Genomic DNA, 21,447 nt, shown 5'->3' with positions numbered 1-21,447 from the left:
GGGAAAAACAGCGTTATAAGTAATGACGTTACTAACGGCGTTACTTTTTTCAGTAACGAGTAATCTATTTGATTACTCTTCCCATCTTAATAACGCCGTTACCATTACTGCCGAAAAAAAACAGCTTCAATTATAGTAACTATAATTGAAGCTGTTTTTTTTAATCAGACCAACTAGATCTCTGAGCTGAGAGGCAAAGACTTTTTTTCTTCCTTGGTTAGTGGGCCGTGTACGAGACAAGCGCATAAATGCTGTCGATTGGCTGAGGTAGAGTAAAGTTTTATGGTAAGCCAATCAGAGGTAGAGTTTGGCGGGTGTTGGAAAGCACGCATAGTCGGACGCAACGAACAACACAAGCGAGTCAGTCAACGAGAGAGAGAGGCATGGCGTTATGCTAAAGATTGTTCCCCGTGGTCAGGAAACAAGGGAGACACATTGTTTCTTTCACTATATGACCCTACAGTTTCTACTACTCCAAAGCTAATCGCTGTCACTCTGTCACCCACACGCACACACACCAGCGCAAAAGTGTATTTAATATTTATTTATTTTTGCTATATTTTTTAACAAGCATTATTTAATGTTGCCAAGTTGTGGCCTGTTGAGGGGCAATAAATATCAAAAGTTCCAAAACATCTATATGTTGTTATTTGTATCGATACAATAAACATATCTACATACATGGCATTTGATTGGAGGCTAGTCTCACTTTGTTGTTCTGTGAAAGCACCAGTCATGGAAAACTACTTCATACAATACATATGATGTCTTATGGATGCACTGTTCCAAATTAAACTACCCAACAGTGAAATAAAAGCTCCGTAGCATACCCATGTAGCCAGACACCACTACACAAGTAGTGCAGTATATGCTCAAACATATACACACACATTCATGTAGGATGGGGTACTTTTCTCCTTTTACATTTTTGTGCGCTAGGTGCTGGAGTAGTGTTCCTCTGTTCCCATGTCATTGTTTCCCAGAGGCATTTTGGGAGGGAGAAAGGAGAAGAGAAGAAGGAGAGCAGTTATTTTATTGTTTTGATAAAGATGTGATATCATGTGCTTTTCTATATGTGTCATCATATGGAACTATTAAAATGTTTATTTAAAACTAATACTGAATGACAGTAATGCCAAAGTACATTTATTAAAAACTGTATCTAATTATGTATAATGTTTCTACATTGGCAGATTTCTTAATCAGCTAAACTTCATAATTGCGTATGAGGAGGTTTGTACACAGAACTTTGACCCAGAAGAGTGGGGATTGTGAGCCGCGTGTGGTATTTGCTTCCTGTCCTGAGTGTGATGTCTATTTCCCACTTTTTTTGTTTTCTTAAACCCAACCCCGTTTATCTTTTCATAAACCCAACCTTAGCCTCCCGATAACACGCCAAGTGGCTTTACAAAGTGGTGTGTATTTGCACACAGTCATCTGTTGGATACAGCAATACAGCGTAGACTTACACGTGGATAGGTCAAAATGTGTATAGATCATGCACCACTTGGCTTTAAGAAAGTGGTGTGTATGTTTACATAAAGCCATGGTACCACGCTGCAGCTTGTGACTCCGTCAAGAAATCAGAGTACTGACCAGGATAAAAACACCTGTGATTGACTTCAACAGACCCACTGTCAGGTGGGGGGGGGTCAAACGGAACAGATGACTGCAGCCAAAGGCCCAAGGTCTGACTGGGTTGGACAAGGGGCCAAATTTGGAAAAATGTGTCCCCTGTCTATAATGACAACCAATGATGGACTCCGGTGATATTTGTCAAGTTTTCCTGTCATCAAGTTGTGATTAAACTGATTCATCCATTAGTCCTATTTTTTACTTTGATCTTTACAGGTCAAAAGAAACTCATTAATTTACTAAAGGAGCGCAAATCCAGGCTGTTACAAGTGAAATTACCATATTTATATTTAAGGCACAACCCTGTTCTTCCATCTAATTTGAACCACTTTTCTCAAGAACACACAAACACACACACATACAGCAGTCAGAATAAGCAAGTCTCAAGGGGGAAAAAAGCAAAGTTTAAATGCAATCTGATAAGTTTAAAATACTCACATTGATCAACATGTCTTGTGCTTTAATGTTAACCCAGGAATGTAGAGAAAATTAGGACTGCACTCATTGTGTACGGTATATACGATCCGTGCCTACAGCAATTTTGAACTACTGTATATCCACTTGTATATAAATACATTTGGTGTGGATGAAGGGATATTAGTTAATCTGACCGGGTCATGGGGTCACATTGGACTAAAACCGCTTGCAAACCACTGGTTCAGAGGTTTGAGATGAACAAGATGACCCTGAGTGTCCAAATCTGCCCTGCTGAGTTGTCCTTGAGCAAGACACTGTATCCCTATTTGCTTTGAGATCTGCCCTATAGCTGCTTCCCTTATGGAGATCAATAATGTATCACATGAATTGTTAGTTCATCCACAAGGGCAGAGATCACACAGTTCTTGTAATCTATCTGAAAGGCTGTGACAGTCCGTCCTCCAAGCTCCGACAGATGATCTCTTATTTATTTTTTTATTTTTTGTACCTGATACTTCTGGATACTGAACACGTCAACTGGGACATACAACACTGGGGATAAGTGCCTTGTACAAGGGCACTTGAACCATTGATGGTTGAGATAGGGGTTTGGAGTACCTACCATCTTTTTTCCACTGAGATTTCTAAGCTAACCATCCCTTACTGTGTCACACACCATGTTTGCATTCAGTGTATTATAGTTCCAGCGCCAGCTTTGGTAAATACAGGTCAAGGGCAGGCTTCATGATAGTAAAGCGGAGTGAGTTAAGCTTCCCTGGATAAACAACACAAATTGTTATTCACGTCCCTTTGTGCTCCATTAGCATGAGACACTTTTCTTTCTCTATTTTCCTCTGCAGACTAGTTCAGTACAGTTCTTAGCAGGGTTGTTGGTGTGTAGCTGGTGTTGCTTGTGGCGTTGGGGTACACACCGCTGCTAATCGCTGTTCGGGGCACAGACCCAGCTCACTGGCCATGACACCCAGGGTGTGGTGAATCCTATCAGTCACCGACAGATCCTATGGCCCCCTTTTTTCACAGCTACTGTTCTGTACTGTGTAGTCGGGCTTTCATCCGTGGGGTCAACAAAGCCCTGTCGAGCGGATATATTAGTGATATTGCTAATCTTAACTGCACCATTTTATCAAGAAGAGATTTTTTTCACAATGGAATTGTTTTTGGTCTGGCAGGGTTTTTGAATAGTTAGGTATGCAACAGGCATGTTTGTTTTGGGAGTTGAAAGCTAGCTGACCTACTAGATTGAAAACTGCAGACACACACTCAATACAAGGAACGGTGAAAATATGACAGAGACGATCACCTCTATCGAAATTGTGCTTTAGTTGTGATTGAAAGGGCTGCAAGTAATCATACTGTAGAGTGAGAATGTTTTCCCATCTCTCTACCTTTTCTTCTGTCTGTCTTTCCAACTCCATCCACATCTGTGCCGGGTGTGATTAATGGCAGTCATTCATTAGCTTGATCAACCACTTTAGGAGAGATTATTAATCAGATGCTTATTTAAATGTCACCCCCACGCAGCTGAGAGGAAATGAGGCCAATGGGAAATTGAGTTTTTGTGTGTGCACTCTGCATGTTTGTGTCCCTTGGTAACTGGAATATTGCCACACACCAAAAACCTCATTCAAGCTGTTTAACATAGCTACATTTGGCTCAGCTGCTAATACTGAAGGGATGCAGTGGAGCCTGATGTTCAATTCCAAATGAGACGTAGTGTGCCTCACTAATAAAAGCTAGTCTTGTGCCTGTATTATGAAGAGCAATACAATACTTCTGGGATTGTACAGTTACTAGGAATTTACGTCTGACAGTTCTGCAATACTCTGTGTGTGTGTGTGTGTGTGTGTGTGTGTGTGTGTGTGTGTGTGTGTGTGTGTGTGTGTGTGTGTGTGTGTGTGTGTGTGTGTGTGTGTGTGTGTGTGTTTCACTACACAGCCACACAGGCCTAATCAGGGCCTACTCATCATTTGTTCCAATTTTTTTTTTACTAGAACTAATTCCTAATGATTATATTTGTGTCTGGCTGCCAAACTGAATTACTGTTGCCACACTGCTAGCATTATTGGCATTATAAACATGTTTTTGAAGCAATGTGATGAGCAAATTTGAGTTGGCATTTGCAAGCTGCTCGGGTTTTCTTCTGGGGGCATTTGCACATAACTTCTGTAAATTCTCTCTTTGCAGCTCTCTGGCTTTGCTAGCTTTAATGCACAGGTGTATACCTGCTGGCCATTGGTTTGAGTGCAGTTGCTTTTGTCAGGATGATGATGAGAGAAGTTCAATATGTGCATGAACAAAGTGCTGTAGGGCAACTTAAAGTCTGTGTGCCGGGCTTTAAAGTGAGCATTTTCTGGCTTGCAAAGGGTAAATACGGTAAGCTCCAGAAGATTACACTCTTGGTCAAGCTTTATGAAGAGAGTAGAGGGTGTGGCCATGTGTGGATGTGCTCAGAATTCAGCTCAGTCAGAAAAAAGCCAGTTATACAATGCAGTGGAGAGAGCAAGCGCTGTAGAAGAGCTGCGTTGTGAATACAATGTCAGCACATTCTCCACATGTCAGCACGTGTAGTACACTGGTGAATTCTTTTCACCTGTGTGTAACTACAGTATTTATTATTTATCTTAGCAACATACGGGGGGGTTTTTGAAGTTTCATGTTCATGTAATCATATAGTACAGTGAACTGTGTGACCATTCTGAGGCATCCAGCTTCTAAATAACAAGGGTAAATCACATGCTTTGGTAAAGAGTACACATTCTTTATGTAGGTTATCAATCATTTTATCAATCCATGAAATTGATTGAATCGATTAATCAAAGACGGCAGCGAAGGGTAGGGGGTGATTGATGCCAGTGGGGACGGAACTCACCTGATTGAAATTCCAGAGTCAGTGTCTTAAAAGGTCAAGGGTCACACAAGACGCATTTATAGGCACAGCAGCCTCTTATTGGCACCTTTGGTGCTATGTTAAGAATAGCCGTCATCAAAAGTGCGTGTGTGTGTGTGCTTGTGCGTTGGCCTGAAAACATCATGCATCTATTCCTCTGAGGTTGCTTGGCCTTGTGATTGTGCTGGGTTAAGTGATGCCAAAGCCCAATAATAAATCTCTGGCACAACAAGCACAGATGACCTGAAGGTCACTGTTTCATTAACTGTCTTCCACTTTGATTTTCTCATCCCTTGTTCCTGTCTGCTTCCCTGCCTACCTGCTTGCTACACACACCTAAGCATCCCGTGGAGGGCAATATAGATGGACATAGAAAGGAGGCTTGTCTACTCTATGGAGCAAACAAACTAACAGGAATAGTCTGGCACATTTGGGAAATAAACACATTCACTTTCTTGCTGAGAGTTCAATAGAAAGGTAGATACTACTGTTGTATCTGTATGTTAAATTATGAAGCTACAGTCAGATGACTGTTTGCTTAGCTTAGCATAAAGACATGAAACAGACTGGCTCTGTCCAAAGATAAAATCCACCAACCAGCAACTCTCAACCTCATAAAAAACACATTGTATATTGTTTGTTTAATCTGTACAAAAAAAGTTAATAACATTGTAAGACTTGACCCCGTTTCTTAGCAAATTTTTGAGCTGCAAGATTCATTTTAGAGTCAGACTGAACTTCAGCTTCATCGGCCGTTGTTGGCTGTGCAGTGGGGGGTAGGGGGGGAGCAAGGGCAGGTGAACTGCTCCCGATTGGGCAATGGTTGTTCGGATACATTTCTGAAATGTCCCAAATTTGGTTGCTGCCATACAGTTGAAGCAGACCCATTGGTCAGTTTCTTCACGGCCAGTGCCTTTATTCTCACTGGGCCTGAGTGAAAGGGCAAACAGAACTAACTCTTGTACAGAGCGTGAATAACTTTTTCCTTTGTTTACAGTCTTAGTGCTAAACTGTCTCATTGTGCTTCATACAAATGGCATAAAAAAAATCTGCAGAATAATTGATCATAAAAATAGTTAGCTGCAGCCCCCTAACAATGTGCCTGTGTCTGTGTCACTCAAATATACAGTCACATGTTTAAACAATGACACTCGTGAGTCACATTTATCAGTGAGTGACATCAATACTGCCTGAATTGAAAAAAAAGAGGCCGAACAGCATTGATTCACTTCTGTGGGAAGCAATAGATGACAAATTCTAGTTAAAGTCTGGTTTTCTCTTGAAATACAAATAATCACATTCTGTGTCAACATTTGCAACTCAAAACCTCAGATGGAGTGGCCACGTGGTGGATTTGTCTAAATTGTACAAGCAAACATTGCTTTCCCCCAAAGGGGAATAAAAAATAGTTCACTACCAGTTAACTCTCCAAGGCCAGAGAAGCCACCTGTATTTTTAAATTGCACCGTAGTCCCCATTTAGCTTTTTATAGATTGGATCATTAGAGCCTTAATTGGAAGAAACAATTAATGGGGGGAGCATTGTAGTGAATGCTAACATAGACTCTAAGCAACTCTCTTGACTGCTTTTGGGTTCACATGAATGTTTTACTACTTTCCAGCTGGCATTGAAAGCACTAAGGAGAGAGGGTTTTCTGTGGCCTTGCTAGATTTGTTACAGACACTCAACAGGCTTTTCTTCTTTGCACCATAACAGGAGGTTCACCTTATCTGAATCCCTATTAGAGCCACGATGAAATCGGGCCAAGAATCTCTCTCCTTTGATTATAGTTTTTATGCAGCAAGTGTCATCATCAAACACACTGAATGCTCACCCTCCCTCACCCACCATTCCATTGACTTTTTTTTGGTTTTGTTCCGTCACCAGCCATGCAGCATTTGTATTATGGGACTTGCTCCTCTTGGCCGGCGTTCACACACTTAAGCTCTGACTCATGTCTAGACAGAAAAATTAGGGCACATATACAGACAAAAAAACGGTGACATTTAGGCAAGGTGTTCACGCTGTGCAATCAGACCTCATTTTCCACACTGAGCTCAGTCAGTGGTTGCCATGTCTCGATTTGGCAAGGAACAATCAGATTTAATGTGAAGCCTTTTTTGTGTTTCCTATTTCTCTGTCCTCAAGTGAATGCAGCCAAGAGCTCCCAGCTAGCGACGAATCTTTTAGAGCACAACTGCTCTGTCACTAGGCTGGATTATAATGGAATCAGATGGAATGTAATAAATTGTGTTTTTTACTTCAAAGATAAGGTTGTATGTCATAAATCATGGCAACATGCAGTGCCATTATAGTGGATTTCTAGCTCAGAAATTGGTCTAAGTAAGATTATCCTGTGTCCGCGTTTATGTTGGAAACTGAGACAAAATTATTTGGAATTAGTTTTAAATAAGTGACAGGAAGGTTAAAAACAGTGCAGCCATTCGTTTTGTCTTTGTAAAAGTGAATTATGATTACAATTCTCCTTAAACTTAAATAGGCGCTATGCAGTTTCGCTTTTTCCTCGCAGGTTTCTCTATAGAGCTCCCCCCACAGCTTCGGAATAGATATTTGGCAGCTCCTATGTTTACTTGTGTCAGACTCCTCACTTGGTCATTCAGTCATTTTCTCTTTCTCTGTTCCTCCAACAATGCTTTCCTAAGTTTCTCTTTCTTTTTTGCCGACTCAGCCATGACGAGTATATAGTGTGAAAAAAAAAAAAACTCCATTGCAACCTTATTAGCCAGTTCCTGAATGGGCGTATGTGTAGAGTGCCGTGAAGCAATTTGTTACATCGCGAGACCTGATGCGATACTTTCCGACGCTGAGTCTGGCGACTCACCGGCCAGAAAATACAAGGCTGGTTTTTCTGCTCACAGGCGCTATGGGGGAGCGAGACGACCACCATTCAACTAAAAAAAAAGTAATTTAACCATTCCAATGACTCCGAAGCAGTTCACTTAAGGTAAATTGAGCTAAAAAAAACTGCATAGTTCCCCTTTAAAGTCAGTTATGCTTTAGAAGCTGATATATTTGATATTCTGCCAGAGAAACATCTCTTCACAGTGCACATACAGAAATGATGATGTGAAAGAACAGTGTAGATGGTTCAAGAGTCAATTTATGTCTTGTGTGAAGTTATCTGAGGAACGATATTGAATCTTTGGGGATAAGAGACAAGACTGTGATGTTTTACTAGCCAGCCGAGGTAACCCACCTCAGCGAGGCCCGGGCCTGTTGATGTAATTTATTGCAACTTTACCCAGAAAAAAAGTGTTTTAAATCTTTTCGCTTTCAAGCTGACTTTCAAAACTTTACCAGACGCTTTCCTTATCTTATTTAGCAGACAAAACATATGGCCTCAGCTTTGTTGAAGTTTCTTTTTTATTGTCAATGTGTTAAAGTTTGGTTAAGGATTAGATTCCTAGTCCCCAACTAATGTTTTTTGTTCTCTTCCATTTATCTCTGTTAAGCGTCTGTTCTGTTTTGTTCCAACACTACATAAGGGAACAAAGATAAGACATATTTGGTGAGCTCAGAGTTTTTACTCAGATTTAGTGTGCCAGGCCAAACAAGCCTTATCTTTGTTGTTTTTTTATTGAGACTTGCAGTGTAATTAGAATAAGTCAAAAGCTAAGTGACATTGACCTGGATTGTCATGTATCTTTATTTTGACCGGTTGTTACACCCTTAGAAAACATACCAAGAGCAGTTAGACACCTACTTTGTCTTGAAAATGTATAGAGTCAATACTTAACTTATCCATCAATTAATTACTGTCAAAGTTGCTGTAAAACACAGCTGCATATTCTTATTCATTAGCATGTTGAATGAAACCCCAAGACAACATCTACTACCTTAATTGCCAGTAAATTTGGTTGACTTCAGATTTTGACTATTGTAGCTCCAATGAGGGCATTTTACATAGTTTAAGTGGAATATGGATACTGTGGTAAGCTCGTTCTTTTCATTTGCTTAGCACAAGAGCAATATAGAGTCCTATTTTTGTCAGAATGTGTTTTTCGGTGGCCGGGTTTGATCAGTGGTTAGAGCAGGTGCACATAAACTCAGAGGTACTCAGAGGTCCAGGGTTTCGAATCCGACCAGTGAAGATTTCCTTCATATCTTTTCACTTTGTCACCTACCTTTCTTCTCAAAATTGAAGGCGACATACTTCAATTAGGGTTTAATTACTTCATGAAGAGTACACACATGCAACATCTCATATGGTAATTTGAGCCTTGCTAACACCACGACTGTGGTACAAATATCTCAACTATCAGAGGGGTTGCTGTTCAATATGCTACACGCTAGAGATCAATGCCTGCCTCATAAGCGGTTTTGTTGACATCGGTTATCCTCTGACTTTTCCATCTAGCGCCAACCTCAGGTTTTAAATTTAATGTGTCCAATAATTTGGTTTATGCTTACATACGTGACAAACGAATGCCATTCACATCCGCCTAAGCTATACTTGCTAACATGCTAACATAGGGTGGTGAACGCGCTAAACATTGTAAATGCTTAACATCAGTGTGTTAGCATTGTTATTGTGTGTGTGTTAGCATGCTGAGGTTATCGTTTTTGGGATAAATAGGTTATAGGATAGAATGATGTTTGGAAAAATGTAGTGCAAGGATGTCTTCAAACAGCGTAACAACAGCAGTACCTTTCTGTGAAGGAAGTTCCTCAGTACAATACATTGTTACACTTGTTAGTTTTTGCCGCTACAAATATCCTGATTTTATAATCATGTAGTAAAGACCAATGCCCCCACCCCTCTTGTGCTCTCTCCTCAGATCCGGACTTTGCAGACATGGGTGTCCCCCCACCTCTACCCTGTAGGTATACTCCTCTCTCTCTCTCTCGCGCTCTCTCTCTCTCTCTCTCGCTTGCTCTCTCTTTCTGCTTCAGTTTCTTCCTTTATCTCTTTCTGTCTTTGTCTCACTTGTTTTCATATTCCCTCTTTTCTATCTTAATAATTGCTATTTAACATTATTATTTATGTACTAGTTGTATAAAGGATGTACGCGTGTTTGTACTTCTTTGGTATTCATCAGTCCATGTGTATTTGCTTGACCCGCACACGTGTATATATGTGTGCTTGTGTGTGTTTATGCATATGCATGTGTTTCAGCCTGTCAGTATGACATGGTTGGTCCAGAAGGTATCGTTGAGTCCCATCAGATCACCAGAGACGGGAAGGCTAGCGCCGCGGAGGCCGTCGACTGTAAATGGTACATCCGTGCTCCTCCACGCTCCAAGGTTAGTGACACTAAGCTATGCTCCCATCCAACTGTGAATTAGATTTACTACCAAATCTTGAAATGAAATTAAATTGTGTTCTATCAGTTGGTTTGACGACCGCAGAACGCAGTAACGTCTGACAACAAGTCAAGTAAATTAGATGCTGCAAAACTGTTCATTCTGTTCATTTGGCAAATTCTAAATGACTTAATTCCTTGAGAAACTTTCAACTTTCTTTTCCTATTAATTTGCTGTTTCCGTTCAGCATTCCTTCAGACATGCAGTAAGAACGGGTTGCATCAGGTAGCTTTGATATTACATGTGGGTTTTGTGTGCAATGTAAGTGTTCGTGGCTGTGGGGGGAATTGTTCCTCTGCTAGGGTCAGACAGATAGGCAGAAGGGGTTACTTGGGGTCATGCCCATTTTTCTAATCAGCAAGCTGTTGCCAAGAGGAATAGAGGGATGGAAGGAGAAATAGAGAGGGAGATGAGTGTGGGTAGACCGAGCAGACAGAAAGAGAGAAACAGAGTGTTAGTGCTGATGAAATACTGTTGCCATGCAGGTTGACCCTGAGGCTTCTTACAGCCTGTGTTTGTTTTCTCTGCCTGTGTTTTCCATGCCGCCCTGCATGCATATACAATTACTGACATACATCCACACACATACGCACCTTTGCTACATCCCCTAACACGCACCAGACATGCCGCCTTATCTACCAGAGGTACCTGTGCTGCATTAATGCTACAGGATTAAATGTTCCCGAGGGTAGAGCAGCAGTGCAGGAAAGGGCCACATTTAACAAACGCTATAACTTCTCATATGAGTCCACAATGCTTGATCATGTACGCACGCACACAGTCCCGTCTATGACTGCCGTAAATCTAAAATAGTGTTGGCCCTCTTTTGGGTGCGTTGGCAGGTTTTGATTTAATAGAATAAGGCCCCATTTTTACTTTTACATTTATGGTTAGAACAATTCAGTCAAGGACACAAATTATTACGAGGCCTGTGTTTGGTTTGGTCACATTTGTAACGCTGTAATTGTAAATGATAAGATAAAACAGACATTCAATTTATGTTGTAATGGCTTAAGGATGTTAAAAAAGCTTCTTCTTTTTTAACCTTTTATATAAAAAAATGTAGAGGCAACCCTCTTTTAACAATATTTAAGGAGAAAGAAATAAAGTCATTATATATAAAAGTGACTAACTATATATGGTTTTATTAGGGGTGTTCTCAGAGTGTGCGTTCTCCCAGGAGTGAGATGAAGCGGATTGCATGTCAGCTTAACTGTGTCACTATTGGTTTCACTGATTTAGCACTTGTTAATATTACACAATGTTATCCTTCCCTTTTTGTGGCCACCATAGAGATCTGTTTAACATCACACAGCCCACATTAAGGAAGCTGTTAAAAGTTGTTTCATCCCTGATGAAAACTGTGATTTGCTTCACAATACATTGTCATGCAGGCTTTTCATCATTCTTGTTCTACACACACACACACACACACACACACACACACACACACACACACACACACACACACACTTATGATATGCCTGACTGATAATATTGGTGTGCCTGTGATTCATCGCCACAGCAGTTGCTTAGCTCTTATCTGACATATTCGTTGGGTCGCATATTTCCAGCTAACACCCTCGTTTCCCTTCAGAAATGTCCTTCGGAATTCAGCTACTTCAGGCCCCAAGGCCACAGGAACTATAAGACTGCGTCATCCACCTGGAGCTATTCTCTTCATCATCAGCACTCATGTGGAGCCATACAATGGATGTAACTTTGAAACTGTTATTGGGAGGGTTGCTGGCCTTGGTTCGATGTTACGCATTGATTCCTCAGTCCCTCTAAGTGGAGTGCGTAAGTCAGCCAGTACATCGCGGCTGCAGAACCAAAGACGACCATAGGTCAATTGTGTGAGCGTGGCATGCATGCATCCGCGTACGTGTGTGAGGCTACAGCTGTGTATGTGTATGTGCATGAAAGAGCGACAGAGTGATTGAGCCTGGCAGTATGATGTATTTTCCTTGGTCTGAATCAGTGTCATATTTTGCCCTGCAGGAGTGTCTCACAAGGCAAGTCATGGGCCAAAGGCTGACAGTCATTGCCACTGATGGACAAGGCAGCAAATAATTTTATTTAGCACAAATCTATCTTCAGTCACACACAGTCCTGAAGCTCTCACCTCCACCACCACTGTTCACACTCAATTACACATGAAATATATAAAACTTAGTGTACTTGTCTAAAACACACACAGAGACACATTACTGCAGTGAAGGATGCAGAGGATGCAGGCAACCACTGTGTATGTGCTGGGGGTTTTCATTTCCCTATGCTGACACAGTACTGCAATGTACCCAGTTTGCCAGAAACAGCAGAGAGATAATGACATCCTATACCGGAGGCTCTAATTAGACTGCACTCCAGAGAGAAGGGAGAAGAGCGGGACAGAGGAGGAAAAATGGCAAAGGAGGGGATAAGGGAAAGATACACTTAATAATGCTTTTAATCAAAGATGTAAATGTACAGGGAGAAGTTTGCAGGTAAGACAAAAGATGGCAGAGAGGGAAAGGTTGAGTGAAAGGTGAGGAATGAGGGAGAGACTGACTGAAAGATTGACCTTTAATCTAAGCAATAATGGCCATGTGTTGTGAAGTGACAACACAGACTGCAACAAATGTAATGCCATAATGTGATTGCTTTACACCAACAACTTGTGTCATTTAAAAAATGTTGTCATATAAATAGATTCCGCAGAAACTACCTCAATAATGTTTTTAATTGGCTTTTGCTAGTATCCAAATAACTAAAAAAAAACGCAATTAGTGACAAAGCTGTGCAATACAATATCCCCTTTTACACAAAAACAAATGCAAAATATCAGCTGTGTAACAGTGTTTCTGTTTGGACAACCGTCCGAATTCAGTTTACTTCTGAGTGTTGTAGAGGAATATTTTCAGTTGCCTCATTTTAACTCCTAGCAGTTACTACATTTTCCACAGACATCATTTGCATCTTTTACACTGTCTGGATTTTTCTACTACAACTGCATGCACTGTCTGACACCTTGCCCATGTTTTCATGATGATAATGGCAAGAATATGGACATTCATTCTGACTGTAATGAACAGCATATACACTGTTACCGGCACCTTTTTAAACAACATTGAGAACATCAGTCAGTGATGGATCCTGTGTCAGTATTGGGCACTGCAGAATCAATGAATAGGTAGCCTATTTTTTTCTGGTCGAGCCAATCTCTTGCCTTACAAATTGGTGATTGTATCTATCTGATTCATTGCCTGTGATTTGGTTTTGTGATGCAGTCAGATTTTTCTTTATCATCGATTAGTCCTTTACAAGAGCTGTAGAAAAAAAAAAAGCATTTAGGGGTTGTTTTTTTTGCGCATGTCTGTCACACAATGATACCCTCTTGATGGTCACATTCAGTAACCAGCATTGATCAACATTAATTTAGTGAATGCACATGTTGAGCAATGATATTAAAGGCTTGAAGAATTGCAAATAGTATTATTCCATGCTTAAACTGAGCAGGATGCACTGATTGAAATGGGAACAATTGCAGCATGTGATACTATTTACACAATTTCATGTCATAAAAGACATACATTTTTGATTCAGTATAATAAGGCGGTCTTCTTTTACAGCATAAAAGGGTGTATGCAGCATGGCTTTTTTTGTTTTATCGTTGTGTTGGCCCCTTCCGCCAAATAGCAATAGTTGAAAAGACTTTTGTTGTCAAGTTTACCCTGCAACTCATCAGCACTTAATATTCTACCCATGTCCTGAAGTTACATTTCCATCTGTCCTGCGCTAGTGTTTTTAGGTTTTACAGTTCAAACTGGCAGCAGGACAACAGTACCATAGTTGCATTTTTAGATACAGTGGTACATCAGTGGTGCTTAGGTAAAGGGCACAATAAATAAGATTTAGTAAGATGTCCGAGTGCTGGATTGGTTTACTTTGCATTAATACATAAAAATCACCATCTCCTCTCGTACTGCTCCTATTGCACCACAACCCCTATTCTACTTAGTGTTCATATTATGCTCATTTTCAGGTCCATAATTATTTTTAGAGGTTTTACCAGAATAGGTTTACATGGTTCAGTATGAGGGCGTGCCATGCTGGCAGCTAGGCAAGCATTCTAACGTGTTACAAAGTGACGCATGTTCGTCATGGAAGTAAAGGCTGGACTGCAATAGAGCTCTTTGGAGCAGTTTTTGAACTGTGTTTTTCGTTGGAGATGACACGTCCCTTTGGGGTGGACTTTGGGCTTTTTCACTTTGTAAACCTATAACAAAAGCATAATATGAGCTCTTTAAACCATCCAGGATACTAGGACAAGCCCATTAGCTGTAAAATGAAACAGCAAGAAGAGGGTCCTAATTGTTTACCATTACCCATTACTTTTTTTGTGAAACCACATGAGGAGTTAGCAACAACTGCAACACATAGCATAGTGAAAGACCTTGAGTTTAGTCCAAAGCGAAGTAAGGCACTGGTCAATTAGTGTGCAGCTCTGAAATATTTCATAGATAATGAGAAGAACAAGAGTCAACAGCCACACTAGTGGCTCTGCGAAGGATATACTAAGAAACCAAAATGCTTTCAATCTGGGTTAGAATGCTAACATTTCTGTAACTGATGGGAATGCCTTTGGCATTGGAGCCAGATGCCCCAATGCCCAGAGAGCAGTGTCCAGCACAGCCCCAACTGGGGGCGATGTGAACGGAACAGGATATTATTATCATTTGTAAAAGGTGTAGTGTTATGTTTGCCAATGATATTCAATACAGGAAATGTAACAATGCATTTCTGTTTATTCTTCAGATTTCTGTTTGTCTTTTAAAGGGCCGTTAATAGCTACAAGTGAACAATTTCTTTCTGCTACTGACCCACATATTTTGGCTTGTTTTTCCATCCCCACTGCTGTCAGGAGACAGGGTAAGGGTGGTGGTCCAGCACGAGGGGACATGCGCTCTCCCGCACAGTTTACAGTTGCCTGACTCTGTCATGAAAAAAAACTTGTAAAACACGTATAAAATAAAAAAACACTGGATAAACTCTGCTACAGTATGGAAATTTAAATATAGATACACGTACATGTAGACCTAAGAGATTGTAATATAAGCCGATTTATTACTATTAGGAGTAAAGCATACCTATGTCAAGGATGTATAAATTAAATAAACTTCAGCTGGAGTCTGATTTAATCCGGCAACATTGTTGACTGCATCAGTGATCTCTTTCTACTCCGCATTCTTCCTACATTCTTCAATACCAGTTTTTAGGCTGCCAAATACGACACATGTTACTGCAATTAAACTGATGTGTCTAGGGTTCAATCTCCACCTCTGAAATGTGCCGCTTCTTAGCCAGATTACGTCTCACCATGTTGTAAATTGTCGGGGCGAGGCTTCAAAACCGAGAATATATTGGGGCGTGATATTTCCATTACGATTTTTTCCAGCCACTGCATTTATCAATGTATGACCATTCTTATGCTCTGATTGGTGTGATACAAATGTTTCATGAATCCCACGTGAAGCCTGTCGTAAGATGATTTCTAAGCTGGTTTTTACGTTTGGTTGATAAATGAGGGCCATGGTGTGGAACTACTTCGACTTTGTGGTCTTCTTAGTACAATTTGCTGTTTTTTAAACAAATAATATCAATTTGAAAATGCTAATACAGAATTATACAAAATGTTCTAAATACTTTTTTGATATGATTTTGTTTGAAATTTACAAACAGTTATTATAAATACACTTAAGCTGCTCTCTCCAACATGATCTTAGTAGAACTGTTTTAATGTGTACTCTGAAGTGCAACTTTAATTTTCTACAGAATGGAAACATCACAGCTTAATACATTCATGTATTTTATTTTATTTTTGTGATCCAATCTTATCTTTTTATTTAAGCAAAAGTGCAAAACATTAGACCAGATGACAATATACAGAAAATACACTACACATACCGAATGTGTATTCGGTATGTGCAACTTTTCTAGATACCATACTACATGTTTTTGGCTGCATTGTAAATAACTTCCGGATAAGATGAATGGGCAAAGACCTCTGCCAGGGGACACCGTATGCCTTAAGTGCTGATCTTAATTGAAGGTAAAAGAAAAAAGAGGAATGTGGTAGATTGAATGCGTTTTGTAAGTCAGAAAAAGGTAATAAGCCATCCTCGCTAAAAATGTATTTAAGACAATGAACTCCCCTCTGTTCCCACTGTGGAGCTGTTATCGGCCTCCCACAAATCAGGAGAGCAGTATTATTGAATAATGGAGAAACTGTGTGTCAGTTACAAGCTGTATGACAATATGTTTCAGCCAATCTCCAAGTTTTGATAAGATGAAAGATAATGGGTCCAAAGCGTAGCTGGCACTGTTTGTTAGAGACGTTGGCAAAGATAAAATCATGGAATGACCAATGCTCTGTTATAGCACCTTCTAAGGTATGCCAGCAAACAGACATAGTGGGGCTGACCCGGGTAAAGTGGGACCATAACACAAACGACCAAAAATTATGTTTAAAGTTGGAAACTGACCATCCTCTTTCCTCCTCTGTAGACTGGACATCTTAAGTCGTGTCTGTTTGTCTTTCCAAATAAATTTAGATATTTATATATGTTCACTGATAGCATACAGAATCAAGTCAAGATACGTTCAGCAGTCCTTCTTCATGATTTTGCTACTTAAGTGAACAACCGAACCAGCCAGATTTTCTTCTTCTGTTTGGACTTTTTGTCCAACACTTCTGTTGGACTTGTGTTCATCCTTCGTGGTTTTCATAGTGGTTTGCCTCTGAGCCCACAGCTCATATTTCTTCTGCAGAATCTGCTGAATTGAGGCATTAACCTCTTCTGCTCTTTTCAGTGCAGTCACTCTCCTTCAGTTGCTGCTCCAGCTGTTCGAGGCGGGAGGCCTTTGACTTCTGAACCTTATCCTCACACTGCTCTGCAGCAGGACTGCTGCTTTGCTGCTGTAGCTTCTTTTTGGCCTCATAATCCAGTTTGAGATTCAGGCTTCCTATAATCTCACTAGCAAGAATCAGCCCGTTAACAGTGTTGATTTTAAAATTCAAGCCTCACTCTGCTACAATTTGAGCTTGTGAATCTCCTCCTCATAAAACCTAGTCTCATTGCTGCGGGCCTGTTCCAGCTGTTCTTTGAGCGCGTTGTGGGTTTGCTCAGCTTCTGCAGTAGAGTAGTAGTTCTTACTGCGAACCTCTTTCAGCTGGACCTTTAAAGTCCAGCCCTTTTGATCCCCAGTTGACATTTGAAAGAAATATGCGCCTGGAACTGGGAGTCTTTGAGATTACAGTTTACATGCTATTTACCTACAGTACATGAAGGTCAGCTACACCAAAACCAACAAAATAATAAGAATCCTCGAAAACTGAGTCTATCAATTGTGAAAATTCACATTACAAGAAAGAAATGGAGTTGCCAAGTTGTAAGGATGATGTTGCAGTCCGCTAACTTCTTAAATGAGTTACTTGGGTGCCATGGATGGTGCTAATGAATGAATGGCATTGTTTAGCTGCCTAGAGCACAATCATTACTTTCTAATCTTTCATACATCCTTTGTTTTGTGATCAGTCCCTGATTCTGCATTGATGCCACAATCTATCTTTATCATCTCAGCCATGTAATGTTACAGTTACTGGAAGAATTCAAAGATGACATTGAATCTCTCATTTACAGTCCATTCCAGCAGTTGTTAAACTCCTCAATACATTAAGTAAAAGCTTACAATATTGGCTTCGAGATCATTTCAAACAATCATAGCATCACCAGTGGGAATATTGTACATTTATTAGCGCTTTTAAACATGCGTAATTTACGGTATAATGAGCGTAGAAAGGCGCTGATTACCCGATGAACTGAAGGTTTGATAAATACGACGTAAGCTGATGTATCACAGCGTGCACTTTCCATTGCGCTGATAACAAATGAACGTTCATCTGGCCTTCAGTCCTCAACACAGCGGCTGCAGGTTTGATTCTGACCTGCGGCCCTTTACTGCATGTCCTCCCCACTCTCCTCTCTTTCATGTCTAAGATGTCCTGTCACAAATAAAGAAAAAAGAAAGAAAAAATTGTATTTGTAATAAGTCTCCCCTGATTGAATTACCTTTTATAAGTTACAGACTGTTGCATTATCTGCATTCTTTCTGCTGTGAGTGGACAACTTCATGTCTAATTTGGCTGCTACTAGCTGACAATAGAATGACTGGGCCAAGTGACCTATTTTTTTTTTAATGATTAATGAAAGGAGAGAGAGAGGGGTACAACATGCAGCAAAGGGCCATGCAGGTCAGAGTCAAACCTGCGGCTGCTGCATTGAGGAATAAACCTTTTATATATGTGCGCCTGCTCTACTAATTGAGCTAACCCGGCCACCAAGGGACCTTATTCCCATGCTTATGTTTTTCCCATTACTGGCCTCTTTAACCTTAACCTTGACTATAACCTTAACAGTACCACATAAAATCTGGCTTACTTGGCAGCATGCCACATGGATTGGAGCTCATTTTAAACATCATCCACCCATAACAACTGCTTTGTTCTTAACTTGTCTGTAGAGTAAGTGATTGCTGCAGTTTTCTTCAACTCCTAAAACTTTACATTTCTGGAATTAAAAAAATAGCATCTTTATCTAACTGCCTAAAATGTCATGTGATGTTTCTATTCTGATCATTGACGTAATCGTGATGTCTTTCTGAGTTCATCCGAGGCTTTGTGCTGTTAATACATGCAAAATTAAATAGATCACAACAGCAATCCACAGTTACGTCTTCAGAGCCTCTTCCATGCTCTTCTAGATTAAGACATTAGTACCAACACAAGTCCATACACATTCATTTTCTTTACAGTATATATACATACATTCTGCATCTGCATTGTGAAGCAAGCAGTGGTATTGACCCTTGTTTTGTCCCTAATCACAGCATGGAAGACTGATTCATGTCTCATATTCCTAAATAGTGGCTGAATATGACTAATCTTTATTAGATGGAAGATTATTGACACCAATATGAAACCCCTGGGGGAATTGGCTAGCTTGTTTCTCCCCTACGGTCCGTTTCACTTGTCATGTTGTTGAAGCCGAGTTTTCATTAGCCGAACCATTATCCTGCTCCATCTGCAGCTTTTGTCTTTGGGAATTTGAGGCATCACATTTCCCTGTCACAGTTCGGGAGCGGTCCACTCATTAACCGTAATGATGGCCAGTGTTGTGCCCAGCCGACCAGAACCATAGCTGTGATTGGGCGATCTTAGCCTGATGAATGAGTGACAGACAATGATGCGGAGGCAATGTGGAAGTGTTAGTTTCTCCCAGAATAGCTGTCGTAAGGAGTGAAGGTGGATGGCAAGGTGGATATTTCACTCAAGAAGGGATTTTTAGGGTAATAAAATAGTCCATATATCTGTCATGGTTTGAAAATCTGTTATATAGCTACTGTATATGTTTGCAGTCCATGAATTTTAAACAGGGGGTCTAAAATGAAGTGTAAGTAGATAACATTTTCTCTCTTGAACATCCAAAGCTTGTGGCAAAATGTCCAAGGTCTCCTTAAAGTTTAACAAGGTTATAGTTTGTGTGTAATGCTTTATCGCAACAGATATGGATAGTGAGTATAAAGCAAAATAGTCTCTGTGTCCTCAATTGATGCGTATGTAATGACTTTGAACAAGCTGCAGTCTGTCAGTCTTATTTCATTACAGAGCTGCTACATCAGGCACTGGGATAATCTAGTAAGATGCACAGGCCATAGTAGGAAGAAGCTTAAATTGTTTCTGTTCACCTTTTTCCTCTGTCATGTCCACATCTTTAACGTTCCTCATTTGATCTCTGATTTTTCTCTTTGCATTTTCCCTCCTCTCTGCCTTTTCGCATTGCACAGATCTACCTGCGTTTTCTTGACTATGAGATGGCCAATTCCAACGAATGCAAGCGCAACTTTGTGGCAGTGTATGATGGTGGCAGGTGTGACATTTTTAACCCTTCATTTTGATAAATCATGCAAAGGATCAAGGTGGCCCTTAATTTTGTGACCTTGACTTACAATATCACTTTTTGAAGAGAGTTAAGACAGGAAATGAATGGATTTGACAATATACTCTCCCTTTGCCCCGTACTCAGCCCATGGCAGGTTAGCCTTACGTGATGTAATGGTTAAAACACTGACAACTTAAACCCAAGGTTGATAAACAGATTAAGCAAATGGACTTTCTTTATTAGAAATGTCAAAGAGCTTATGTATAGGCAACTTCACTTGTAAAACCGTCTTATCTTTAGATCATAAAATATTAAAGTAATGTTAAAAACAACAACAATAATTGATATCTTGAGATTAGGCTGTCATTGAATGATTAACTACAATATGCTTAAAATGAGATTCCCTACAATCTAATTTGTTATCTTTAGATATGAACCTGAATATCCAATTGTGTCTTAAAATGATATGAGCAACCATGGCTGCTTTGGGCTTCAGTTAAATAATGGGGATTATTGGGATTCACATTGAGATTCAGAGCGAATGTCGATGTGACTTGATGATAAACTGTTATCTCACCCTGTCTTGTCTCAGTTCTGTCGAAGACTTGAAGAGCAAGTTCTGCTCCACGGTGGCCAACGACGTCATGCTGGTTTCCACGCTGGGCGTCATTCGCATGTGGGCAGACGAAGCCAGCCGCAAAAGTCGCTTCCGCATCCTTTTCACGACCTACCACGAGCGTAAGATATCTACACTTGCACGCATGTTCTGTTTATCACAAAGGTGTTCACTGCAGCATGATCCACCTACTAAGGGACGCTGATTAGCTTTATTAATCATACTGCTACTCTGTGACAGCGACATTGACGCCTACAATTAAACAGGTTTGTTCTTTAGTTGTAGCCATTAAGGGAAGATGGAGACACAGTGACCACTTTTATGGCAAGTTATATTGGATGACATTAACAGATAACATGCTGTCACAGGTTTCCATTTAGTTTAATGACCATCACACAGCAGCAAGCCAGAAGCTAAGGAATGTGATTTCCATTACCGGAAATATTGCCTGTGGGTTATTGTGAATATGACAGTACCAGTGGATTTTAGCTCATTGCAACAGCACTACCAGCACTGTTGTTAATAGAAAAATGGAATGAGCGAGAGAGAGAGAGAGAAAGTGAGAA

General features: G+C 40.3%; 1 protein-coding gene across 3 annotated transcripts in view; it reads left to right on the top strand.

Annotated features, from left to right (window-relative positions):
• Nucleotides 1–21,447, top strand: part of neto1l (neuropilin (NRP) and tolloid (TLL)-like 1, like) — a 68,425-nt gene that overhangs the window by 35,726 nt on the left and 11,252 nt on the right. For all 3 annotated transcript variants that reach the window (XM_034862360.1, XM_034862359.1, XM_034862358.1), the window contains exons 5-8: nucleotides 9,760–9,801; nucleotides 10,098–10,225; nucleotides 20,171–20,253; nucleotides 20,858–21,003. In XM_034862360.1, coding sequence (XP_034718251.1) covers nucleotides 9,760–9,801; nucleotides 10,098–10,225; nucleotides 20,171–20,253; nucleotides 20,858–21,003 — 399 coding nt within the window. The remainder of the gene's footprint in view (nucleotides 1–9,759; nucleotides 9,802–10,097; nucleotides 10,226–20,170; nucleotides 20,254–20,857; nucleotides 21,004–21,447) is intronic.

This window comes from Etheostoma cragini, chromosome 22, assembly GCF_013103735.1.
Source record: "Etheostoma cragini isolate CJK2018 chromosome 22, CSU_Ecrag_1.0, whole genome shotgun sequence".
NCBI lineage: Eukaryota > Metazoa > Chordata > Actinopteri > Perciformes > Percidae > Etheostoma > Etheostoma cragini.
This window is presented reverse-complemented; position numbering and strand designations above follow the sequence as displayed.